At 41.1% G+C, this 27734-nt stretch overlaps 1 protein-coding gene across 4 annotated transcripts; it reads right to left on the bottom strand.

Annotated features, from left to right (window-relative positions):
* Window positions 1–27734, bottom strand: yeats2 (YEATS domain containing 2). Of its 4 annotated transcripts, none has more exons than XM_046052021.1 (30): window positions 27543–27734; window positions 26983–27088; window positions 26767–26864; window positions 26554–26646; window positions 26220–26453; window positions 25983–26101; window positions 22025–22186; window positions 19918–20029; window positions 19323–19367; window positions 19063–19231; window positions 18583–18825; window positions 17424–17591; window positions 16308–16399; window positions 15355–15540; window positions 15006–15234; window positions 14520–14678; window positions 13497–13627; window positions 12483–12629; window positions 10626–10814; window positions 8683–9052; window positions 8412–8546; window positions 7806–7937; window positions 7326–7467; window positions 7012–7088; window positions 6828–6907; window positions 5477–5681; window positions 4675–4910; window positions 4415–4489; window positions 4131–4204; window positions 1–1403 (listed from the first exon to the last, which is right to left on the bottom strand). In XM_046052021.1, the coding sequence occupies exons 2-30, from the start codon at window positions 27080–27082 to the stop codon at window positions 1295–1297; spliced, it is 4311 nt and encodes a 1436-aa protein (XP_045907977.1). In that variant the 5' UTR covers window positions 27083–27088; window positions 27543–27734; the 3' UTR covers window positions 1–1294. The 4 variants fall into 4 exon arrangements, with proteins under 4 accessions (XP_045907977.1, XP_045907978.1, XP_045907976.1 ...); XM_046052022.1 differs by lacking the exon at window positions 27543–27734 and adding an exon at window positions 27302–27444; XM_046052020.1 differs by lacking the exon at window positions 27543–27734 and having other exon boundaries at window positions 7806–7934.

Below are 27734 nucleotides of genomic sequence, written 5' to 3'. Positions count from 1 at the left end.
TTAAAACAGAGATTTTCTTTGTTTATTACAAGAATATTGATTATATTTTTGGTTTGCACTGAAACATGAAAATACAATGTTTGGGCATCTTCTCCACTAATTTGGCTGAACAGGCATCACAAGCACTTGGGCCAAACACCCGTCCAATCATCAACACATTAACATAATGCACAGCTCCACATTAAAGAGAATTACCAACACTACATCAGCCGACAAAACACACACGGACGCTCACTTCCCATTAAAATATCTCTCTCTCTCAATCTCTCTCTCTCTCTCTCTCTCTCTCACACACACACACACACACACTAGGGCATTACTGTTCGCAGTTATTGTTATTAGATAAAAAAATAAAACAGGATTTGAAAACACCATCTATTTTGAATTGGTCATATACATTGTGTACATTACATGATTGATACATTATGGTTGTTAAACAGAACGCTTAAAAGCACTTTCAGCTGGCTATCAAACCTGGTTCATGTCTTGAAAATGACATTACGATTCGTTCCTTAGACTGTTACCTGTAATTTCATGAAGATCTCAACTTAAAGAAAAGAAACATGAATCAGTTACCTTTTTTTGAAGAGCCTTAGAAAGCAGCAGTATTGCAAGAGCTAAAACTACCTCTGCCAGGTTACGCTGAAATACATCAAAAGGATGTTTGTAATGACGGATCATTGGTTGCCATGGCAATGACACTTTTGGAAGAATCTCTCTTTCTGCTTTGCCCAAAGTACCCACCAGACATTATTATCAACATGCTTGATAGAGAATACTGAGATGTTCATAAGTGTTTCACCAATGCTGGTGAACTGAATCTTGTTCCCAGTCCAGGGGAATGACAGCAGGATGAAGAATGAAGTAGGGGGACAGCTGTCTGATGTTGTTATTTAGCCATGTAAGTCATTTAGGCCTCATTCCCCTGATGACAAGCTGGCTGCCTGGCAGGAAACTCTTCATCATTAAAATAACCTTGTTATGAGGTAAGCGAGAGCACAACCGGCTCTCAAGATCAAATAACACCAGTTCTCTCGATATATTAGGACAAAAATGTTACAATACACCCACAGCATTAGAAACATTAGTTATTCCACTGCTGTGAGAAGCAAGCTGAGCCCTTTTGTGATCAACATAATGAATACAGTACATTAGTTATTACTGTGCGACCTGAGGCAGCAGGACTACATCCAGGTGTGAATCTTCACACAGTAGAGCTGTCAGTTCACAGAGTCTCTGTCACAGCCCGTCTCTCTATGTGTCAGTTACCAGTCACTGTCATTCTTGTTATGCCTCAGTTGTCCTTGGACAGGTAACCCATGTGTGTGTTGGTGAGGAAGTCACAGGTGGGGATGCTACTGACCGCCTGGTGGATGTTCATGGCTGTGATCTCTCTGGGAGCCCTGCAAAACCCAGAGATTACAAAGTTAGGCCTTTTGACCAACACACAGGAAATATGTTTCAGTCTGCAGAAAATGACTGTTTGTCATTAACGGCTCTGTTGAATATTATATTATAATGAATTGTCAATGCATTCTGAGGTCTGTTGCATCAGTTCAGTCCCCCGAAGTCTTACACCAAGCTAATGGCACAAAACAGGCAAGGCAAGGACAGTAGAATTTACTGATGTTTAACTGAAGCATATACTGGCTGGTTCCAAAAAAACAATTATGCAACTCCTTGGTTTCAGCACGCATATGCTTAGGTAGGCTGCTCCTAAAGTCGGGCAGATGTTATCAGTATTTGCAGATTTATTACATAGCACAATACAACGCTGTGTTTTGTTGCTTGTAAATTAATTTAAGTTTGAGTAATAATTTTTATAAATTACTGCCAATACTATAAAGCACAACTGAACTGTTAATCAAAGTAATCGTAATTACTTATATTTCAGTTGTCTTTGGTAAGTGATCTCATTGGTCCCTCAGGATAACTCTGGCATTATTCTTTATTTTATGTCAACAAATCCCATGAAAAAAAAACAAAAAAAACAAAACTGCAATCAGTCTTTATCTCGATACTTTCAGACTTCCCTACCCTGTTCTACCTCAGTCGCAAGCCCATTTGTTTATACTTAAGATCTAAATCTTTAAAAACAGTGCACAAATAAAAATTTTTTTATTTATGCTAAAAAATGTCCTACAACAGCTGGGCATATTTTAAAAACAAACTCAAATGTGTATTCTTATTCTTATACTACTCAACTCAAAGTTGGTTTTGGTGTTTTAATGGCATACACTTATCAGCCACTACATTAAGTACACCTGTTAAATTGCTTGTTAACACAAATAGCTAATTGGCCAATCACATGGCTGCAACTCAATGCATTTAGGCATGTAGACCTGGTCAAGACAACTTGCTGAAATTCAAACCGAGCATCAGAATGGAGAAGAAAGGGTATTTAAGTGACTTTGAACGTGGCATGGTTGTTGGTGCAAGACGGGCTGGTCTGAGTATTTCAGAAACTGCTAATCTACTGTGATTTTCACGCACAACCATTTCTAGGGTTTACAGAGAATGGTCTGAAAAACAGAAAATATCCAGTGAGCGGCCGTTGTGTGGACAAAAATGCCTTGTTGATGTCAGAACTCAGAGGAGAATGGGCATACTAGTTTGAGATGACAACTCGTTACAACCAACAAGGTATGCAGAATACCATCTCTGAATGCACAACATGTCGAACCTTGAAGTAGATGGGCTACAGCAGCAGGAGACCACGCCGGGTGCCACACCTGTCAGCTAAGAAGAGGAAACTGAGGCTACAATTCATACAGGCTCACCAAAATTGGGCAACACAAGATTTGAAAAATGTTGCCTGGTCTGATGAGTCTCAGTTTTAGCTACAACATTCAGATGGTAGGGTCAGAATTTGGCGCAAACAACATGAAAGCATGGATCCATCTTACCTTGGATCAACGGTTTAGGCTGGGGGTGGTGTAATGGTGTTAGGTATATTTTCTTGGCACACTTTGGGCCCCTTAGTACCAATGGAGCATTGTTTAACGCGACAGCCTACCTGAGTATTGTTGCTGACCATGTCCATCCCTTTATGACCACAGTGTACCCATCTACTGATGGCTACTTCCAGCAGGATAATGCACAAAGCTCAAATCCCCTCAAACTGATTTCTTGAGCATGACAATGAGTTCACTATACTCCAACAGCCTCCACCAGATCAGTTACCAGATCTCAATCCAATACACCTTTGGGATGTGGTGGAATGGGAGATTCGCATCATGGATGTGCAGCCCACAAATCTGCAGCAACTGCGTGATGATATCATGTCAGCATTTCCCACAGAATGACAGTGTACCTGTGGCACACTGGGAATGGGGTGGGGTGCGCGTGCAGTCGACTTAGCTCTCCTTATTAGCTAGGCTCCTTACCTGCTTGCTAATAAGTTTTTTAAGATGGGTCTCCGACATCGACAACGTTGTGTTGGACAGAATTGTGCAGCTGTGTTCATGAGGGAGAGAGAGCTAGAGAGGGAGAAAGACAGGGACGGGAGAGCGAGAGGGACGAGCAAAAGGATGTGCTGCGCGAATGCGCTACGGCGCTCTACAATCAAATACGATTTTAAATCGGCCTAGTAAAAAAAATCCTAAATCAATATGTGTCGGTCAGCATTGATATTATGGCGGGCCGCAAAAAATAAATGAACGTATGGGAAACACTGCATGTCAACATGGACCAAAGTCTCTGAGGAATGCTTCCAACACCTTGTTGAAAGTATGCCACGAAGAGTTAAGACAGTTCTGAAGGCAAAAGGGGGTCCAATCTGGTACTAGCAAGGTATACCTAATAAAGTGTATGTTGACAATAAGAAAAACATGAAATATCACCAGGCTTCTTCTAAAACATTTGTTTTCAGAACATGTTCAAACTAGCAAACGTGTATCTACAGTTTCCTACATACTGCAGCAACATAAAACATTATTCTGTTACTACTGAACCAATTTAAGTTGCTGTAAATACTGTAGTTCAATAAAATGTATTGATTGCTCTTGCTGTGGACAAGTTAATAATAATAATCTGAAGAGCAAAGTGGTAGTCTAGAGAAGCTGTAGATACAATGAATGAAGAGAAAAATGGAGCACTAAACAGGCTACGTGAGAGAGAGAGAGACTGACCTGTTCTGAGGGGATTTGGCGTACGCCCCAGCCAGAGCTTCTCTCAGGATGTCACTGGCAAACTGTTCAGTAGCCTGCAGGGTACACACACACACACACACACACACACACACAATAAGTCACAAAGAAACCCACTCTCGTACAGTACAAGGCGAAACATGTAATACTGTGCATGCATACATCTCACTCATACTGTATATTCATCATTCTAGTCAAGGGTATGTTGAGATAATGAGCTACTGTTAAACTTTTTTCTTTCTGTTCAGGCCTGTACAGTAACCGACCTTCAGAATCATGGATTCGACTACTGGAGCAAACACATTCTTCTCCACCTCGACTGGCTGGAAGGTTACCCCGATCTGAGAGAGACAGAAGAGTCATCATATAAAATCATATATAATCATATAAATGAAGAAATTAGTGCAGCCTCTTCGAAGAAAGAAATTCAGTTACTAAAAGAAGCACAATACCAGGATGTTATCAGTTACATTCATCAACTCTCTCTGCATAGTTTGCTTTCAAAAGCCCCAGAGAGGTTCTTGACCTGTTGAGCAGTTTCACTGACAAACTGGGCGGACACGCAGGGGCCCAGGAAGAACTTGGGTTCCTCGTCAGCCTCTTGCTCCTCCTCCTTGACCTTTAGTTTCTGGCAAGGAGGAGTCACAGTGACGATGTCGACAATTTCGTCGTCAGCCTCCTCCGGTTCAGTCTTCAGCAGAGCTTGCATCTGTTCCAGCCGCAGCACCAGCTCCTCGCAGCTACTCAGAGTCGTCGGGCACTCTGCGGACAGATTGACAGATTACACACCATTTCACGAGCAGCGGCATCCAAGTGAAGCAAAAACAGCACCTGCATCAGTATTTCACTCAGCAGCTTGCTGTGTGTGCTGCGTGTGTTTCAAGAAAAGATGAGAAAACATGATTGCTTTTGTGAAATATGACATTTTAACAGTTGAACAATATAGGTATTTGTGCGAGAAGGAGAAACAAAGAGAAAACAAACTCAGATTATCATATTGTCTGGCTCAGGCGAGAGTGTGACTCACTGAGCTAAGCTCGTCTCTCACCCTTTAGGAGACAAAAGACAGAATTAATGAGAACTCCCTGTGAATAAAACAATAGGCGGCACACTGGCCGCCCTCACACACCAGTGGACTGCAAACACATTAGTGGTCCAACTGGTAACTGCAGAAGCACTACACCCACACATGTAACACTGAAGGGAAAATACTAATCCACTTTGCGCAGCTGAAAACAGAAAAGAGTAGACTGAAATTGTGAAAAAAAAAAAGCGAAGAATATAATCCACATGTAGAAGCTATGCACCAAAAACAAACCAAAACTCACCGGGCTCATTGTCTATCTGTGTGAGGATGTCCTCGATGGACTCGTCATCATTCTTGCGTTGGGGCTCGAGGTCAGGTGGCGTGTAGCCCCTCTGCCGGCACCACTGCACCACCTCTCTGGTCTTTGGGGGGGTGAGGGCCTGCAGGCGGGGCGAACGGTCCAACACATCCTGGACAAGCCGCTTTACTGCCACCGCTCGCTGAAGCTACACAGAGACATGCCAATGTCTATTATGTAAAACTGTATATTAGGCAAAAAGCCCTAAAATCAGCAGCTTGACATAGATTAACACAGATTAAGACTTGCTTACATACATTTGGGCAAATACAATCTCTCCAGTATAGTCTACCTTGCAGCCAATCTTCCCCTGTCCTTGTACTGTCTAATAATATGCTTTGAGTCCCTGTCCCTAAGTAAATTAGTGACCTGTAGATATAATTATCCATTTCTGAGAGTCTTTTATAGTAGTAGTGAAAGAGAACAGACAGCTAGGCATGTTCTGTATGAGCTATTGATGAACCCATTAGGAAGAGATGAGAGGAGACAACCCGGCAGAGATACACATCTGATCAGATAGACAGGGAGACATGAGGCAAGCAGAAAGCTTGCTGAGTCACCAAGACACATTGCACAAAGAAGAAAACTGCAAACAATGCAAATTTTCATTGACATCCTCAACCTGGAAGCTGGAGAGTAATTGATGGCAAGTGGGTGCCGTCACTGAGATATTAATGGTGTTAAATTAAATCTTTATTTAGGAAAATTGCTTGCAGAGCAGTCGAGTGATCACTGTTAACACTTAATCCTGGAAAAACAAGGGACCCTGCTTCCTCTTTAGGAAGTGCAGCAAAGAACCAGTTCATAATGTTTAACAAAGGTAGTAAAGCACATCAAAATATTTGCATTAAGGCTGCAACTGACCACTGTCTATTAATTTGCTGAATATTTCCCCAATCAGTTGGTTAATTATTCAGTCTCCAAAATGCCAGAAAATAGTTCAGGAAAAAAAAATCGTTATTTCCTTAAGCCCAACATGACCAAGAGAAAACCAGCAAATCTGTGAGGACTCATGCTGGATTCAGAGGATTTCTGGTATTTGAACTGGTGAGAAAATAGTTTATTATCTTTCTGTCGACTGCAGCTCTAATTCGCATGACTTTAATGAAATATGGTAAGATATTTTTTCATTTCTGTTTTTACCACCAAAAAGATCTTCGCAAACATCTCCAATGTCCTATCAGCAGTTTTAGTGATTATAAAGCCTCAAGCTATGCCATCAGTCAAAGGCACAGATAATGTACAGCATTCATCATGCACACACACACACACACACACACAACAACAAAGTCACCTCTGATGCTCTGCGCTTGCCAATATTCCAGGAATAATACTGTTCTGTTGAAGAGGCACAGAATGGATGGGAGTCTTCAGCTAAAGAAACAACAAAAAAAACAAGTAAGTAAGCAGCCTGACAAAACCCAGTGTATTTGGTTTTTCAATATATGGAAAACAAAATGGAAGTCAAGCTCACTCACTCTTATCTGGCACAATCAGCGGGAACTTCTTCACCACGGCTGTCAGCAGCTGCATCATGGTCTCTATATGCTCAGTGCTGAGAAAGGAATCACAAGGGTCATGTGTACTACCAGAAAATATTCATTGAAATGTCTGCCAGGAAGACAGAGTGTTCTTAAAACCCTCCATTAATATGCTGGTAGCTGTGCGATAGCTTTATTAAATGAAGCAACATCTTTCTTCTTTGAGTTCAGCCAGTTAAAAAATGGAGGTGTTAAGAATCAGTTAATGCGTTTTAAGTTAAAGTAGAATCGTGACTTGTCATCACACTCACTTGATGAGGTCGTGTGAGTTATCTGCCCCTTGCTCCTGCTTGACTGTGGTGGCTGCAGAGGCAACATGGACAGAAGTGGGGACAGTCACCGGGGGTGATGAACCAGCTGTGACAGCTGTGCCAGCACCTGGCTCCGTCTTCACTGTGGCGGCAGAAAAGTGTAAGACAAAGATTAATTTCAATAAATCCACACCATTAGTTCATCTTTGTTGTTTGTATTAAACACGGACACATTTGAAACAAGTAATATATATTTTGTTTGAGTGGAAATAAAATATTTTTTGTTGAAAAATGTGTTCATTCAGTAAATTAAGGCATCAAATAAGTTTCCTTTTGTATCAGTGCCAAAACTCATTATTGTGCAGTTTCATTGTGTAACTAGTATCAAAAACATATGACAGAATGGAAGACAATGGAGGTTGGAAATAAAAGAGGGAAAGAATGAGAGAAGAGAGGAGAGTGGGGATGGACCCCTCTCACCTTGTGCCAGAGGCAGGGCAAGGGAGGGGGAAACCTGGCTGGCAGGACTTGGGGAGGCTCCAGCTCCAGCTGCTCCAGGGGTGGTGGAAGAGGAGGAGGATGGAGTACTGGAGACTGGGCCTTTAGACACTACTAACAACAGAAGAAAACACACACAGGATGGATCAGTAGCCCATTAGGTAAATAGGCTTAACGTCTAGATGAAAAATGAGAGGGGAGGAAAATGGTCTACTACAGAGAAGACGAATCTATAGCATATTGGAGCGCCTGTCTCAAAACAAAAACTATGTAGTCATATGTATTGCAAATAAACAGAGTTTAACTGAATAAAGCTGCTGTTAGCTACTATTGTCTTACAGTCTTTTGTTGTAAAAGCTGTGGCACACCAACAAAGATATCAACATCAATGCTGCTTCATGTTTTATTCAAATGCCATTGCTAACGCCTTGTATCTATTTTAAGACGTGATTTATGTTTTTGAGGTTGTACACAGTCTGTAATGCACATTTTTTGTTATGGTTATAAAAGATACTTCAAATGAACTGGTGAAGAGGGTGATTGTGCTGACTAAACATGTCAGCAAAGAGCTATCTCTGGCATGCTTACCTTTCCCAACAGGCATGATTATGGTCTGCAGCCCTCCAGACCCAGTGCCAACCCCCAGCTGCTTGAGCTGGTTTGCAGGGATGGTTAAGACTGTCTGCTGGGAGCTGGGACCTCCAGAGTGGATCTTCAGCATACCTGGAATAAAAACACAATAAATTCCTTATAAAGAGCAACTTGTTGCTGGATCTGTACTATATTTATTCAAATAATTTAACTTGTACACACATTCATGCCAGGTGATAAATGCAGTGTGAGGTTTCTCTCTGCATACCTGAGATAGTAGCACCCGTCTTCCCTCCTGCTGATACTCCGCTGACTAAAGAGGCTGCAGTGACCAATGACGTGCCGCTGCTTTTGGGCACACCCACTACAGTCCCCACCCCTGTACCCTTGGACATGCTGAGGACGGGCATGTTGGTAATGCCTTTGGCAACTGTTACTACAGCTCCAGTTGAACCCGCAGCACTCTTTGTCATTGTGGCAGAGTTGCCAGCACCCTTGACCAAGGTGGCCACAGCCGTCTTTGACAGGCTGCCTCCAGCAGCAGCACTGGCGTTCTTAGCTGCGCTGATTACTGCTGCTTGGTTGGCTGCCACCAGTAGCGAGTGGTGCTGAGAGGCAGACTTTCCACCGTCGGCAGCCTGCACAGAAACATAGCTGTTAACCAACAAATAAACAGAAACGCTGTCCCTTTGCACTCTTTCAATTGGTATGTCAGTCAGCTCTCAACTAAGCCAAAGTACGACTGAAAAGGCGCTCCTGGAGTCTTGACAAAGTTGTAACTTATTAATGTTATGTTTTCATGTAACAAAATAGGCAAATTACGACTATTTGTGACAGGGCTTTTAGAGTTACTGTTACTGTTTGCGTGGTCACATTTGTTTTCCAGCGCCAAGCAACTTCCAGAGTGAGAAATACTGAACAAGTCGGTGGCTTTAGGGGAGTCGATTTCTCTCACTGAGACTCCTCATAATTCAATTAACAGTCCTGAAAGGGATGTATTTCTGAAACAGTGTTGCAACAACAGTTTTGTGGTTGCAACATCTTCAAAGCAGTTTTCTCTGTTACATACAGTATGCTTACTTGTTTTTGAGTGTTGGAGTCAAGTCTGACTTAAGTCGCATACACAGTGACTTCAAGACTTGTCCTCAAAAGACTTCAGACTTGACTCGGACTTGAGGTGCGGGACTCGTGAACAATGTTTATTTTTAGGAAACGTCTGATGAGCTTGCTGTTATTCCCCTCCCTCCGTTACCTATAACCTACCTACGTACCACAGTTTTATTTAGTTAACGTTAAACTGGTTTGAGAGTCTGGGGAATGTGTTGACTTACAGTAGTTTATAAGCTGTCATTGATTGCATTGCACATTACATGGTTGTGCTCTCTGAAAAATAAGTTACAGGGTTATTGTTGATCATGTAACCTTACAGTTGTATTTAGTTAACATTACAATGGGTTTGAGAGTCTGAGGTTGGTGTTGACTTACAGTAGTTAATAAGTTGTCATTAATTTGCATTGAACATTACATGGTTGTGCTCTGTATGTGAAAAACAGGTTACAGTTACAGTTTTATAAGCACCCTGGATTGCGCAGCAGGCGATACAACATTTATTATAACCACAAGAGACTTGAGATTGACTTGTACTCTAGCTCAAAGACATGTGAGCATCTCTGTTGGAGCCTCTAGGAAGTCTTTTTGTGTTTCCATTTCTCAAGTTAATGAGGCCTGGCCACTGACTCTGAAGCTGTAATCGCCCAAACCCAGACCACTGCTGATTGACTGCTTAGGGCTCTTCACACCATCTAAACTCTCTCTGATAAATACAACACTGACTTTACACTCCTGTTCACTCCTATATACTGTAGTGGTAAATCACTAGAACATTTATCCCACTTGTACAAAAATGTAAAAACAAGTAATATTCATGAACTGGGAATATTCCATACGGAAAGGCATCTAACATCACAATGAAAATAACTCTCAAATCACAAAAAAACATATTAAATGATGTTTATATCAAACTGGACTTGATGTAAATTTAACTACTTAGGCAACCTGGAGTGCGTTAACAAAATAGTCAGTTTGGAAGCACAAAAAGGGATACTTCCAATACATCTTTAATGTAACTGCTGTTCGGTTTGAAATTACTTTAAAAAAGGAACAGCTGTCTGGCAGAATAAAACAGAAGATTATGAGCACTGTGATACTAGCCTGCTGTTGGCTGGCTGCTGCTGCAGCACTGACAGAGCTGGAGGTGGAGCTAGCAGCAGTGATGACTCCTCCCGTCATCCTCAATGTGGTCGTACCCGGCTTTGACAAGTGGCATGCTGCTGCCGCTGTTACAGTCTTAACGGAGCCGTCAGACAGCTTCACCTGTGCACCCTGGGAGCTGCCTACCACCTGTCAATCATAGAATTCACAAAGTTGAAATAAGGATCTGAAACTAAGAGCAACTACTCACTTCACAATCCACAACAACAGTCTATATGGACGTACTTGAAACTGGCATGGAAGCAAGTCAAGTGACAAGATTAATTTGCACAGTAAATCAGTACAAAATCCAAAGTAAGCTTTTGTTCCAGACTTTGACAAATCCACAGCAAACACTAAGAATGCGAATGCTACTTGTAATACCAATTCTGTAAACAGCCACAGTGTATTTTCAGGAGGGTAAAATGGTTACGTTGTTATGTAAAGTCAAACAGAGAAGATAGGAACTGTACACCTCCAGCCCAGCAGAACATGAGTCAGGTCTCCACCAGCTGATGCCTGGACTAGTCCTTCACTGTTACAATCAGCCACTCCCTCACATGTTGGGGAAACTGACTACAATCAAATGGAGAGTTTGAACAATTATGTTTTCAAACTAAATAGTATCCATTCAGTCTGACCAGGAAAAAAAACATTGTTAGTGTGGCAAGAGGGGATTGTATAATACCTTTGCCAAGATGGCTAAAGTTGCACATTTACAGAAATCTGTAGTAAATGTGCACTGTAACCTTTTTAATTGTATAAATAAATAAATAGCCTCTGCTTAGCTTTGTGGTGTTGGGGGAAAACAGGCTACAATAGCAACGTTGTATATTTTATAGTATTTAAGTATAGTGTTTTATAGTAAAAGATCAGCTAAAATATTATACACACAACTGTTGACCATGGTCTTGTGCAAAAGGATACGATGACATAACATATACAGGCATAATAGTGTGAATGGTCATACCCAGAGTTTTAAGACAGTTCTCTGAAAGGTCATAGACTATTTAAAAAACATACAGCGATTTTACTGTTTAATATGACTCAATAATTAAGCTCCTTGCTTAAAATAAGCATTTGAAATGAGCTTTTTTCTCCACAGTTGAGATCAAATAACTCATCAAATTTATTGACAGAGGGAAGTAAGATCAGCATTTTAGGAATGAGGTGATTTAACCATAATTATTACTTTGACCTCTGCCAAAATTATAGTCATTAGTTTTAATCTGACAATCAGGGTACACTCCTAGAGTCCGTTGAAACAGTATGATCTAGCTAAGTCCATGGTGGGAAATGTTTGGTAATCAATCTGCCAATCAATGTGAAAAATAGTACAAACTTTGCACAGAGCACATATTGTCCACAGTGATTCTTATTCACAGCCCTTTTTAAAAAACAGGGTCACATCCTGTGAAAGTTAAGAGAGCAGCAAACAGATTATAAGTGAAGTGGGTGAAGTAATGTGAAAGAATAAAAGAGAAAAGAGAAAAATCAGTATTTCAGTGATATGAGTAAACAGGACAGCCAAGGGGGCTCAGTTGGAACAAAAGTGCTGGCAAACATCAAAGGAGGTCTTCAAGTGTGTCTCAGAACTGTACTGGTAATTTCCCTGGGAGATCCTCTGTGATTTATACCTTTAGGAGAAGCCAGTTAATATCAGACAGTCCTCGTAGCTCTTAACGATATCAAAAGCGGGCTGTTCGTGCTTGTGAAAAAGTAAAGGCCCTCAACCATAACAGTAGTTAAAGCAGTTTCCATTAGTACAGATACTGTAGAGAGTAAAGTCCTGCCCTCAGTCTTGCGACCCATACTGACCTGAGCCAGGATAGCCGCCTTCTGTCCAGCGGTCACCCGGATGGCCTGCTGGGTAACAGTCGCCGGAGATGATGCTGCGTGACCTGCCGAACTGGAACCTCCCTGCTTCCCTGAACCTTGTGCTGGCTGGCCAACCAGAAACGTGCCCTGGGTAAAACGGACAAGCAGGGTCAGCTGGCTCAGCTAGGTAAACCGCACAACACAAACAAATAGGTGCAGTCCCTTTTTTTAAACCTCAATCTCAAAACTGAGATTAACATGTAACCCATATTATGTTGCACAGTACATTTGGGTACATTTTCATAATGTGTCAGGTATGATGATTCTGAGGTAAAATATGTCTCTTACAAAATGTTTCATTTTTTAAACATTCTAATAGTTTCCCAAAAATTGAATTAGCTTTCTTTGAAATCAATTCATCATCCTTTTGGCTCTTAACTGGAGTGTGTATGCGTTTGTGCGTTTGTGTGTGTGTGTGTGTGTGGGCGCGCACTTGATCTTTAGGGAGATGTACACAATACATTTAAGAACATTTGTAAAACACTTCAAAAACACTCTACTAGCCCAGATCCTTATTTTAAATGTAAGTGGAAACCTCTGCAGACGGTTTCATTTTATGCTGATGGCTAAATGCGAAATGCAAAGAGAGCACTGTTCAAAAGCTGACTGCAGGATCAATGCTGCTATAATGAATGTGTCTAATTAAAAACACACCAAGCTGGCTCAACCTCGCTACTAAAATACAAAATCTGATATTCACCAAGGAAAGAAACCCCATTTGCAGATTGTGCATGCAAGTCCTGTCATGTTATAAGGGAAGAAAATCTATTCTTTGTAACTGTGGTGATGAGTATTAAATGGATAATAATTTAAATTTCCTACAGACTTTGATGAAGCACACACTGCTCTAATAAACAAAAATGAGGACACAAAACAGCACAAAAGACATCAAAGAGAACATTTTTATGCACATGTCTAAGGTTTGTATTACAGCGTAAATGCGTTTCTACCCACCTGTGGGGTCTGTTTAAGGATATAGGATGTGTAGGAGAGGTTGGAAGGCAGACTGCTGGAAGAGGAAGAGGATGAGGAGGAGGTTTGGGAGCCCCCAGCGCCTGCTGACGAGCTGCTCTGGGACTGCTGACCTAAATTACAGACAGCCACATACAAATCAGTCTCAAATTTGATAAACAATCCTTCTATTCATGAAATTTCAAAAAAGAATATTTACTTAAAATTATTTTGAAACTTAACAGAGTAATACTGGTTTACTATTGTGTTTTTTATTTTATTTTAGATACATTATGGGATGCTGCTTAATCTCTTTAATCTCATTGCAATTTGACAGAAAGTGTGCAGTGTGAGGGATCCTAGCTCACAGTACACATTAAATAAACTGTACAAAGAAAGAGATGACTATGGCTGGGACACAAACCCCGGACACTGAGTCACCTACACAATCATATATTAGTTTCAGTTAGTTCCAAACTATTCCCAAAGCTACCAATCTCACACTTTCATGTAAAACACACAAAAAGAAAACAAACTTCCTGTATATTTGTGGAAGCCAAATTATTTCCAGGATTTCTGCAATCGCTTAGACATTAAATTACCATATAGGCCCAAATAGAAGACAGTGCTTTTTTGTAAAGTGGAGGTTATATTATATTTGAAAATGGGAGTTCTTTTTTAATTGTTTTAGTACCTTTTAGTGTTACTGGGGTGTTTGTGGCCTTAATGATGCTACGATAATGAGTTCTTACCCATCTGTCTAGTGTATCTGCTATGAGCCCTTTAAAGTGTCCAAAAAGTCAAAGAAGCCCAACTTAACCCTAAGAAATTACCTGCTTTGTTTTCACAAAAATACAGTGTCACAGAGTGTCAATTCTTAAAGCTAACTGCAAACAGTCAAATAAGCTCTTTCTTGGTCTTACATCCAGAACTTCCAAGGAGTATGTCAAGTATGTGAGTGAAAATCAGTTTGAAAAAGGAAGGGGGGAATGGCTAAATTACTATTAACCAATACTGAGTTCTCACTTGCACTGGAGGCTCGGAGGATAGCTCCCTGTGGGATGAGAAGCAGCTTGCCCTTCCCTGAAGGGTTCTTACTGTTGGTGGTCAGGTAGAGCTTGGTGCCTGGAGGCAAATTAGCCAGATTGGCCAGATTGTTGGCTGGCAGCTGAAGAGTAGCCATCACTAAGGAAATACACAGAAGAAAAAAGCATAATTATTTAGAAACTGAAGTGCACATTCTGGAAAAGGAAACTGATCTTAATATACAATATTTAAAAAATATTAAAAGCTCCAGAACAAGCTAATGTATATGAAAGGCACTCTGTCTTTCAATCAGAAAATTATTATTATATAGTAACACAAAAGTTACTAAATATACAAATATAATCACATTTAATTTGTTTTGGAATTCAAAATCGTTACTGTAATAATTGTATATTTGTATTTGTATGCTGGCATAGCGTCATATGAACCTGTGCACCATGTGCACTTGTGTGTGTGAACTCTGACCTCCACTCTTGCCACTTGAACCACCAGCTGCCTTTGCAGCAGCCTGCTGACCAGAGATTCCACTGGCTCCGCTGACGATTGCTTTAGCAACTCCCTGAGCCAAAACCTGCTTCCCACCCATCACTTTGGAGACAGAAGGGTTGCCCTTGGCAACCAGAATCTGACCACTGCTGATAGCCACCTGTTTGACTGCAGACTGAAGCGTTGAGCTAACAGGAATGCCTAACATCTAGAAATGAAAGAAGCGCAAAATGTAGTTTTTGACAATGTATCTACTGTATATGTATTAACATCTAAATGATTGATGTGATTCTGTGTCAGGGTGTGTGGGCATGTGCAAGACACTGACCTTGCTAGTTGTGGCCCCTGTGGCCCCTCCTGCCTGTTTCTGGGCTGACATTGAGATCATGTGACCTCCCTTCACTGCGACAAACTGGTGTGCTGTTGTAGCGGCAGGTTGCTGCTGGCTGGTTACTGTGGAAACCATTGGCTGCTGCTGCGTTGCAACTTCCCCTGGCTCCTGCTTGATAATCACCTGTACAAGAAGTGAGTGCATATGGAGAGAAGGATTGTAACAGGAAGGCCACCCTGCCTTGAAACCACAAGTTGTAAATATTGCAGCTGTTATAACAGGTATAAATTCTACTCTCTTATTAAAACGCATAGTTTTGTGATTAATATGATACATTTTGACCTTACAAAGTTCCCCTTTTTCAACAGGCTCAAGATAGCAGAGCAGTGACGAGATTTGTAGCTTAAAACATATTTTTGAAAATCAGCATCATCATTTATTCATCGAAGAGATGTTGTTATACACTCCATCTGTCCCCATCTGCCCTGGCCTTTAGTACTACAGCAGATGCCAGCAGCCTACAACAGAGACAACTGTAGAATCTGAGCCAATGAGATTGCCACTGTGATAAAAAAGAAATTTTTAAAATTAAATCATATTTCATTCTTTGTGGATGGTGATGGGTTGATGAGCATGTAGGAATGGGAGGATTTTACAGCGGGGTATTGACACTGAATGAAACAGAACCATGCAATTCTCTCTGCAAAGCTCCCCGCACCCCCTCCTATCTTTAGAGTAATGTCCCATTTAAATAGCTTGCCAAGGCACTCACATCTGCTGAAGATAGCACCCTGTCCTACTATTTATACCATCCTGCTTTGTTAAAGATACAGATACTACAGGGACAGACTTATCTTCACATTGGTGGGGAAACATCAGAATTAAGAGATGCATTAGCTCATAAGAATTCATGTTACAGGGTGACGCCATTAAGACTCTACTAAACTCACCTTAACCCCTGAGGAGAGGAAGGTGCCAGTGTGAACTTTAGGGGCTGGAGAACGAGCGCCTTGAGCAGCTGACTGTTTGGCTGTGGGGCTTCCTGTTAAGAAATGTAGACAAAAACACACACAGTAAGTCGTGGAGGAGATGACTGTACTGGTGATGGCTCACTGCAGTTCTTGCCATTCTTTCCACAGACATCAAGGCCACTGTGGTGCGAGGCGACAGCTTCCTGCCAGGGTTGCTCAGTGTGGGTGTTGAAGCCGAGCTTTGGCTGCTGCAAGTACTCGCAAAGCCGAGCACTGCTCAAGTTTCACTCCTTACCTACTGCGTTAAAAGGTGTTTTAGGATTGGTGAATCAGCCACAACACCCACATCAACCTCATCCAGCTTGACAAAACATCACTTAATAGCACTCCAGTACTGCTGCCGGATTGGGTGAGCTGTGCATTTGTGGAGGAAGTGTGGGTGCGGCTGGGTGGCTGAGAGAGAGAGAGTGAGCAATCTAGGGGAAAGAGCTCCTAAGTGGAATATGAACCGATGCAGCTGATGTGAGGAAGTAAATACAACAGCCGTGGTGATGTAAGATGACTCTGCTGGATGATGGGGTGACGCATACATGAAGTGCACAAATGCTTCATCTGAGCTACTATCTTTCCGGAGAATTGCACACCTTCCCCTTATGGGGAAACACTCACACAAACACATACAAAACTTGTTGTGAGTGTGGAGTCTCATTCTCCTAATCTGGCCATGAAACACAGCAGCTCAGTCACCATGGTTACCTCTCATCCAGCAACCATCCTGCTGGCTCACCACACACATCATATTTTATGAGTGCAAAACAGGGGCAAACGAGAGACACAGGGACAGAGAGAGACATAGAAACAAAAAAAAACAGAGGGGAGGAAGTAGGTAAGAAAGTAGGGGGTAAAAGAGGACAAGAAAGAAAAAAAGTACCAAAATAGAGAGAGAGAGAGTCTAGAGGGTCCTGTTCCGCTATAGAGTACATTCCTCACAGCCACTTTTATATTCTATGTGGGAGGCTCAGATGCTGCCTGATTTTGCTGCAGGTCCACTTCCGATTTCAAGCGGCACTTTGACACCGAGTAGGAGATGTGTACCTGTGGAGGCGGCGGATGAGGAAGCCATGCCGATCACCTGACCTGGCTTGTCAACAATGATATAAGGATTGTTGAGCACTGACGAAGAGCTCTGCTTGCTGTGGATAGGGGTGGAAGTGGTGGGTGTGCGAGGCAGCGGGGAGTGGCTCGGGGTGGAGATGGGAGACCCTGTGGGGGAGAAAGTGCACAGGCTATTGGATGAATAATTCTCTTTAAGGAGGTTAATAACAAATGAACGTGAAAAAAGCTTCAAGTACATGGATGCTTTGAAGTTGGTTATGATTTTGCCCAATAGAAGTTTTCCAGGGCAAACGATGAGGGCTGAGTGAGTATTATTTTAACACCATGCTTAATCAGATTTTTGACAGAATCTCTGTTGAGAGAATGACAACCACAAATCACGTTTTTATAAGCCTTTATTCAACATTGAAACTAATGTAAGACTTCATACACCTGCTTTGAAATTAATATATGAAAAATCTTATTTGATATGTAAATTATGTCTATTCTTTCCCCTCTTGGTAGCCTTTGTGCCACCAGCCTACCAGTGATGTCATTCACATCACTGCTTGTCAAGTAGACATTAACTGAATTTGTTTGCAATTTCACTCAAATTAAACTATCCATGACAAAGATTTAGCAAAGTCAGATGAGGCACAAACATTTTTTAATTTTCTGCAGAAAGCATTTCTACAATTTGTGCCTACAACAGTAAATGTGCGCACGAGAATTCGTGTTCCCTCCTGAGAAGTACAGCACATTCCTAAAAATGACAGCATTTTAAATAATTACACCAAGAGAAGAATGAGCATCAGTTTTCGGGAACATAGTGTGCGAACTACATGAGACAGAATAGTGTGAATATTGGAACTCCGACAAAGTTTAATATCAACACAGTTAAGTGCTGGCTGTCAGCATTTCTTGGTGGTGTTTGTGTTTTACGTACATAAATCTGAAATAAAAGAGTTCTCAAAAATGTTTTGAAAGTAGGCTATTTAACAGATTTATCAGGTGAAAGGGAGTGGCATAACCTAAAATTCTAGCATTTTAGCGACAAAATCCAATTTCACAAAATGTCTTATTTGTGAAGAAGGTGACATGCAAAGCCATAAAATTATTTAGAAAGAAAGAGAAACAGCCAATGGGTGGAGACATTTACCTGAAACTATTTTGCAACTCATGGTGATCGGTTGGAATGACTTCCCGGGAGACTCTGCAGGGCTGGGTGGCTGTCCTTGCGGGACAATCTTACAGCTCGCTGTGATAGGCTGGAAGGCTGAGTTTCCATGGGAACCCAGAGTGATCCTGTCACTGACTTTGGGTCGGGTTGGGGTGCGTTCGCCAGCGGCGAGGCCGGAGCTATGGACACTCGCAGACCTCCCCATCTCGGCTTTGATGATACCTAGAAGGAAATGGGAAAGTGTGTTTCATTTATAGTTCCCTTTCAGCCTCAGAGTTAAGATACACATTCTGTGAAGAGTTACACATGTAAAAATACAATGTATCCAGCACAAGGCTTTAAATTCAACAGAGACAGACCTAGTCCAATCTGGTTTTGGAGAAGAAAATGCTGTAAGGTTTATTTGCTAAAATGTAAATATGATGATGTTTGAAAAGATAAATGTTTCTGTTTGTGTACCTTTGTCTACACTGGGATCGTGTGAGATGGGAGAACTGGAGCGTCCATAAATTTGGCCCAGGGAGGTGGACAACATGGGGCTGGTCTCTCTGTGAGTCACCTTGGAGGAAGAGGGCTGAGGGATGTAGTCCTCCCCAAGAGAGTTCCTGTGGAGTTCCACATCAACTACCTGGAACAAATATAGCCCTGTCGTCAGAGTAAAGCTCTGAGAGAAAAAGTTGCTGCATGAAAAAAAACAAGAGTGAACATTCATAACTTACAGTTTCTGCCCCAAGTGTCTGCAGCCCAGTGTACGTTCTGTCCAGCTGTAGGGAAATAAAAGAGAGGTCAAAATAAAAACTATCATGGAGGTTATAAAGTAGAGGTGGTGAACTGGATAATTAAGTTTAAATCACTAATGATGATCTTATCATGACATAATCAAATTACTTGAAATTCTCATGAGGTTTCATTGTCTAGCTGTAATACACAGCATGTCTACAGCAATGTAGCGACTAAATATGCCAAAGAGCTTTTGTTTTAACTGTACAATTTGATTTTCTTGTCTTGTGTTTAGTCTTTTGTCACACAATAGATATCGTATGTGATCCTTTTAAGTTCCATCTTGTTCTCAATGCTTTATTGTTAGTTATGTTAATACGCCCACACCGGTAAAGTCAAAGGAGGCAACTTTAAGGGAAAATAAATTCTAATTTGCAATTCAACAGTGGTGGTACAGAAGTCATCACAAACACAATGGACATAACAGACACATGGGGATGTTGATAAGAGGCTCAGTTAAAACAGCATATGGACCAAGACTCTGTCTCAGTCTGAAGAGGAAAACAAGCGATGTTAGTGATGATGTGGTCTGACCTTTAGCTGGTGGATGATGTCAATACGTTTGTTGCGAGGGTCTTTGAAGTGGATCTGGATCCTCACAGGAAACTCACCCCAACCGCGACGTGTTAAATGAAAGGGCGGCTCACTGAGAACAGACACATGCAAATTCCTTAGGTAATGTCCTCAAAATGCAAATCTTGAGGAAAATAAATATATAGCGGATACATAACAAAGACTTCGTAAAAAGAAGACTAAGCTCCCACACACATTTCTCACTCAGACTGAGTAGATAATCTCTTAAAATCAATGCCTTGAAGGCCCCTTTGAAGCTTGAGATTTTAAATCCCACATTACAGAAAGGAATCTGACCGCCTCCATGTGTATGTGCATGCATTATTTCAAGTATACCCAATGAGTGATGCATTTTCTTTTTCTTACTTTCATTCATCCCTTCATCTACATTCAGGCTGTGCCGAAAGTCAGCAGAGAGCATTGGGCCTGTGTGGGGTTCACTGGGAATGAAGACATGAGTCAGGCAGAGGGAGCTTATGAGCTGCTGCTACGGCAACATGAGCGCCTTGTCAGCTGAAACAGCCAGGAGGCTACAGCTCAGGATAAGAATTGCTGACTGATGAAAGAGATCATTTAATCAGAAGCTATGAGCAAACTTAAATCCTTTGCAACTTTTAGAGGATACAATTTTAAATAAGACATCTTAACCACAGAACTCAAGGCCAAACGTTCTGTGTCTCTTAAATGATTCCTAAATCAACTGTGCAACACCAGTCTACACACCTCAGTGCTTTGGCTTAAGGCAAACACTTAAACACACATGTTTTTCTACGCTGTGTGTATGATTTAGGTGTGCCTACTATTAGTCATGTTGATACTGACTTCTAGTCTGACTCATTATGTGCTAAATGATGTCAAAGACTCCACCTAATGATGTGTGAACATGGTAATGAATATGTTTTCTTAGTTTGCATAAATGCTAACCACTGCCAATATTTTGCTGGAGAAAGCAACACTTAGAGAGACAAAAATTGTTTTTTATTTTAATCAATGATTGATGGGGACTAGGCTGGATGATCTGCATCATCAAATATCCACAAGGGGGCACTCCTCATTAAATGATTTTCATTATTGTGGTGGAAATTCTTGTGAGCTAGTCAACCCTTATTGAAAAACCCTTATTCAGGTTGTCTTACTCAGCATTGTTTATTGAAGCTCGGCCGCGGAGACAGTGGCATCACAGTACAGAGGGAGAACACAGTGTGTTTGAAACCAAATCTGAAGATCCAAAATATTTCTCTCTTTGCTCTCCCGTTGAGTCTAGATGTATCCCATACAAGGTAATTCTATACTAGCCTAAATATGTACAGCCACGACACTAGACGTTAGACTCAAATGTACTACCTAAGTAACACTGGGAGCTGGAGGTCACATGTTTTGAACTCTAAATTGAGACAGTCAGTCTGTAAAGAAACACACCAAACACCCTCTATCTCCTTTCCTTGCTCCTGGACAACCCAGCTAATCTATCCAGCTTTCGTCATGCACACACAGGGAAAGAAAGCTGCGTGAACTATTTCTAGAGAGGTCATTCTGTGTCTGTGACCTAACTGTGACATGTATATGACCCACACCTCACATTTTACCCATATTGAGCCCACTGAGGAAAATTCCCTTACAGTAATTGTCTGTTTACTGCTGAGTTTGGGTAACACAATGTAAATATCAGCAGACTGTTTTTGCATTCAAGAGGCTGATCTGAAAGTCCTGGATTAGACGTCAGATGATGATGAAGACAGTCTCTTACGCATCCAGGTGCTATTTTCTAAAATTGTTCTCTTTTAAATTGGCAAATGGTGTGTGAAAACAGGTGGGGCAAACTACTGACCGAGAACAATAATATAAGGCTAGAAATAAACATTGCATTGTTGGAAAAATGTTTTGTCCCTGTGCCTGTGACTTCTATTATTCTATTGTTTATGAGGTAAGCACATAAAACAACACCCATGTGCTAAATGTTATAGCAAGAAAGGAGCCCTGCCTGTATCAGACCATGTGAGCATGACTAAGGAGTGCCTACGCACACTTTGTCTGCTTTAAATATGCAGAACAACAGACTGCTACACACCTGACTTCCACTAGGTCATTGGGTTTGTAGCTGGGATGCAAGAAGAACCAGACTTTCTTTACAAAGTGGTCAATGCTGGGTTCCCTCCTGGAGCCTCTGACATACACCATCCACTTATGGGTAGACTGGTCATTTTCTTCCCGCTTATCTGGCGGAATGTACCTGAGGGTGAGAGGCAAAAAGGAAAAACAAACAGGGAGTAGAGAATTAGCACCATAGTGGTTACACGGTTTAAGACAAAAAAAATAAATAAATAAAAAAAATAATAAATAGAGTAAAATGATATACAAGTAGCTAAACAAGGACCTGTGTGATAGAAACATCTTGATTCTCTCTTGAAAGATTATGTCTTGATACAGAAAAGTCAACAATGGGAAATGTTCTTAATGACAATGTACTAGTATTTGAGTGCCTTAAATTGTACAGTAAGAATTAAGGCCAGTGAGCCACAGTTGAATGTTTACATTTTTCAATATAGAAAATATATACTTTCTGCATTTTTTCACCTAATGCAAGTTGTCTAATGGTGCATTCCAGTTGACATGGGAAGTTCAAAGGTCAAAATTTTAAAGGGAACGCCCCCTTAAGCCGGAATCCCGACTTGGGAAGTTGGGAGAACCGCACTACCCCGACCAAGATGGCTGTCGGGGTATCAACAGTTGGTGAAAGCTGTAGTTTATACTGTTTATTAGCACTTCTGTGTACTTGTGACTCATATAAATGTTCATGCACAAAGTGCTGTCCAACAGCTGGCCGTGGACGTGTTGCTACAGTGTTTAGTGTGAGTAAATACCGCACAATGTTTTTTTTAATCAACAGGCGTATCAATAGCTAACCTGGCCTAGTTGTAAACAAACAGCTGGCCGAGCAAGGTTTTCAGACTTGTTAACTGGAACGCCGTCAACTCAGGTGTGATGTGATTCCCGGCTCCGACCTCCGACTTCCGGGGTAAATGGAACGCAGTATAACTTAAAGATGGTGGTGGTGGGGCAGTGGATAAGACACATGCCTTTGGTGTGAGAGACCCGGGTTTGAATCCACTGTGAGACACCAATGTGTCCCTGAGCAAGACACTTAACCCCTCGTTGCTCCAGAGGCGTGCGACCTCTGACATGTACAGCAATTTTAAGTTGCTTTGGATAACAGCGTCAGCTAAATGAATAAATGTAAAGATAATGGTAAAGTAAATTAATCTGTTTATTTTAATTATGGATCATTACAAATACACTGTTTAGTGTAGTCACTGTGTAGCCACACAATAAGAAAAAATAAATCATATATAAAAATAAAACATTTTGATCGATTGTAGTAGTCCTATGAATTGGAATCAAATCGTTGTTACAGTCCGTCCACCGTAAAACGAAACTTATGTAGCCTACCACAACAGCACGACGGCATCTGATCAGAAAGCACCTGGTCTATCATCAAGTCCACGGAGCGGACTACAGACAAGGTAACAGAACAGCAACTTTAGCAATTAACTGAAATCATGACTGATTGTTGAGTTGAAGGCTATCCAAAGTAAGCCGCAATCCTCAGCTGTAAATGTATACACGTGTGTTTGTTGTTCTCCGCCTGGCTGGGCTATGCACCATAACACATTCAGTCATTGGTGTCTGTCCAGTTCAAACAGTTTCTTCAAACAAATTCTTAATAATTTTCAATCTGGCTTCAGGGCAGGACAAAGTACAATCACAACAACTTTAAAAGTAATTGATGATGTTAAAACAGCACTTGAAAGTAAACATGCTTGTTTAGCATTGGTTATTGACCTGACCAAGGCGTCTGCCACCGTTGATCACTGTCACCTCATTAATATCATACAAAAACTTGGCTTTAGTACAAATATGGTTAGTTGGATAAACAGCTACTTAACAAAACGCATTCAGTTTGTTCGGTTTGGCCCTGTTTTGTCTGATGCGGTCACATTGAACAAGGGGGTCCCACAAGGGTCTATTTTAGGGCCCTTGTTCTTTTTAATCTATATTAATCAAATCTGTGATCAGCTTAAATTCTCCTCGTACCATATGTATGCAGATGATACAATTCTATATTCGTCAGCACCCTCTCTAGATGCAGTACACTCAAATCTTCAGACTTATTTTATCACTTTACAAAATGCTCTTCGTGATTCAAAATTAGTCCTGAATGCTAGCAAAACCAAAGTTATGTTGTTTTCTCATAATTCTGCGGTACCCATTCCTCCTAATAAAACTCTGGATGGTGATACCATAGAAGTCGTAGACACATACAAATATCTTGGTATTTCGCTGGATAAAGACCTTAATTTTAAACATCACATTACATATTTGATAAAAAAGCTCAAATTTGCTCTAGGTTTTTTGTATAGATTGTATTTAGATAATATAGTTTTTTGCACAGCTGGACTACGGAGACACCATCTATAGATTTGCTTGTCCCACTACCTTAGCTAAACTGGACCCCATTTACCATGCTGCTTTGAGGTATATAACAGGTTCACCCTATAGGACTCACCATTGTACTTTATATACTCTGGCTGGATTTACTTCACTCAATATTTGAAGGATTAAGCATTGGTATATTTTCATATACAAAGCCATTTTAGGAAAATTGCCATCATATATCTACTGTAAATTTATTGCCCTCCAGAACACACACAGTCTCAGGGCCAGTAGCTGGCTGCGGTTTAAAGTGCCCTTTGGCCCAAGGTCTTGGAATGATCTGCAGTTGAAGTTGGAGTCTCTTATTCCTGTATCCAGTTTTAAACAAAAACTGTCAGAGGTTTTAAACACATCTTGCACCTGTGACATTTAGTCAAATTATGATGTGTTTAAATTTCATTGTGCTTTTATGTCTTTTTATCTGATACTTTGTTGTAAATAATTGAATAATAATGTTCCTTTAATGAATATTGTGGCTGTACATGTAATTCCTTGTTTGCACCTCGCACTGTGTGCTGTTTCACATTTTGGCCAGAACATCCTTGTAAAAGAGATTAATCTCAATGGATTTCTTTCCTGGTAAAATAAAGGTTAAAAAAATAAATAAATAAATAACACCTTTTAACTATGCACCATAACACATAAGCGATGATTATACCATTTAGGCCTCTGAGACATTTAGTGTGCATTAGATACATGGGCCTTGTCAATCAAGCTTCCTAGAATTAACATGAGCTTTGTATAACACTTAACCACGTGGTCTTGAGGAACTGTCAGTTCTGGATCAACTCAGGCCCAGGGGACAATCAAGACGGGGCTTGTAGCAAAACTGAATTATGACTCAACTCCCAGGGCACAGTCATGCAAAAACAAGGCAAGTTCAACCAAGAGGCTGGGCTTCAAAACACAGAAACATTCAAGTGCAAAACTACTGAGGGAGAGACATACCTGTTTTAGATGAGCAATAACATCAATCAAAACAACAACCCCCTTTATGGATAGTTCATCAAATGTTTTGCATTAAACCTTTAACATATCAACAAGCACATTTATTTGTGACTTTTTCCTTGTAGTCTGGTCAGCTTCAGCCCAAAAACATATTTTCACCATTTTATGGTCTGTGCCATGCCTGTATATTAAAGGATTTTTGATACTTAAAACCATTTGGCTGTGATGTTTAAATTAATTTTGGCTGCACAGACGAAGATGCACGAACAACACCTCTATAAGAACAGGTCAATTTATGCTTTATAACTCATTCATAGGTTTCACCTATTGTCCAATTTTTCAGATTCTTTCTGTACAGTTAAAACAAAACATCTGGCTACTCTGTATTGTACGGTAATATTAGTCTTTATGACTAACAGCGCCTCATTGTTTTCAACAGCTCAGTGTTTTCTTCTATAAACAGTCTCATGAATTCCTAAGAGGCTCCTAACCTATAAATTGGAAAGCCCTGCTCTAAAACATACCAAGTCAGAAAGATAACAAAAAATACCACAAAAAAATAATTTTTACTTAGTTTGGTTACGTACTTGGACACATTCCCCACTACGATTGTCTTCTTTGCATATAGTTTAGAGGCCTCGTTTCCAGTAGTGTGGTAGGTCACCCTCTGCTCTGCTCCAATGGACAATGGCACACCAAATGTGTCCTACGACAAATAACGGAGAACATAACAGGCTGGATGAAAAGATGCAAGATTAATGCGATACCCACTTTGCATTCATTAAATAATCAATGACCCGGTAATCTTTGTCAGTTGAACTCACTTTGCCTGTATTGCGTCCAGGTCTGCGCTCCTGCTTGATGCTGTCCTCTCTCCATGCTCCCTCTCCCTCCCTCTCAGCTCCCTCTCCTTGCTGTGAGAGGGACTCGGACTCTGAGTGGACCAGAGAAGGTGTCTCAGAGCCCTGGTTGAGAGGGGAAGAGGAACGGGATGGAGACTCCAGGAACCGGCGAATGGCTGGATGGTTCAGCACGGCAGGGTCACTCTTAGAAGCATGCTAGGACACAAATGAAATGGTGGTTTAGGCTACTGTAATACACCACTACCTGAGAGCAGCTGACAGCTGTGTGAATGAGTAAGAATATATATGAGATTACATCTGGGAGTCTTGTCATTCCAGCATTGGCATAGTAATTGGCCACTATGCATGCCCTTAGCTTGTCCATCATCCTCCTGGCTTCATTCAGTCGCTGCAAAATAATGGAAAAAGAATGAACAATGAATTCTGTAAGTTACTTTAGGTATCAACACGATTTTTTCTGGACTACTGAAACAAAACAAGTGACACATGTCCAGTATCATCCAGATACCTGACTTATCACATCTATCTCATGCTCTTTGTTCTTCATCTCCAAAGAAAACTGCTCTCTGATGATGGTTTCAATCTTCTGTACTGCTGCTTCTCGGGCTGACAAAGCAAGAAGAACATATATTAAAGACCCGGGGTCAGCTGAGTACAGTTAATTGTTAGCTGTCACAACATGTAAGGCAGGTGTACTACCTCAGGGTTCAGAGCATGAACTTACCACTTTGTTCCGCCGCTTTGTTTCTCTTACTATTTTGGACTTGTGAAATGTCCTCATAGTCGGGATCATTGCCTTCTATTTTCCTTTTAATTCCTGACATGGCTGCCTGTAAAGAAAAATATACGAGAAAAAATGCATATCAAAACAGCTAACGTTAGCAAGTCACATCCATGCTCCCATGGCCAGCTGTGATGGTACTTAGCATAGAATTAGCCTGCTAGCAAGACGCTGCCAGATACAGCTAATGCCCACCGATAACATTAGCTCGGACTAGCTAGCTAGTTATGCTAACGTATGTTAGCAGACCGTCCACACCTACCACGGTGTCAAACTGTTGGCCCAAAAAACCACAGCCTTTAATAAAGGTAATGTAAAGAAAACATTAAATGTTACGCCACTGGACAGTGTCTCATGAGCACTGTGTTAGAGAAATCCGTGCCTGTCGTTCATGCAGACGGCAACACTGTAACGTTAGCAACCGCTATTCTTGTTTGCTAATTTAGCTAACGTTAGCACACATTTGTAGACACCGATTCAATCAGTTTGAAATGCAAACTTACTGGAGTACCCTGTGCTGCGGAGCAACGTTTCTTTGTGAGGCGTGTGTTTTAATTCAGTGAGATCATATCCTTTGCGTTATGCTATATTTATTTTACACACTTGTGTCCAGTAAATTGCTAAATCTCGAGGTGAAGAAGTAAGCTAAATAGTGGATAGTTAGCCTTGCACTTCAGCAAAACAGCCACCAGGTA

This window comes from Micropterus dolomieu, linkage group LG06 (genome assembly GCF_021292245.1).
Source record: "Micropterus dolomieu isolate WLL.071019.BEF.003 ecotype Adirondacks linkage group LG06, ASM2129224v1, whole genome shotgun sequence".
NCBI lineage: Eukaryota > Metazoa > Chordata > Actinopteri > Centrarchiformes > Centrarchidae > Micropterus > Micropterus dolomieu.
This window is presented reverse-complemented; position numbering and strand designations above follow the sequence as displayed.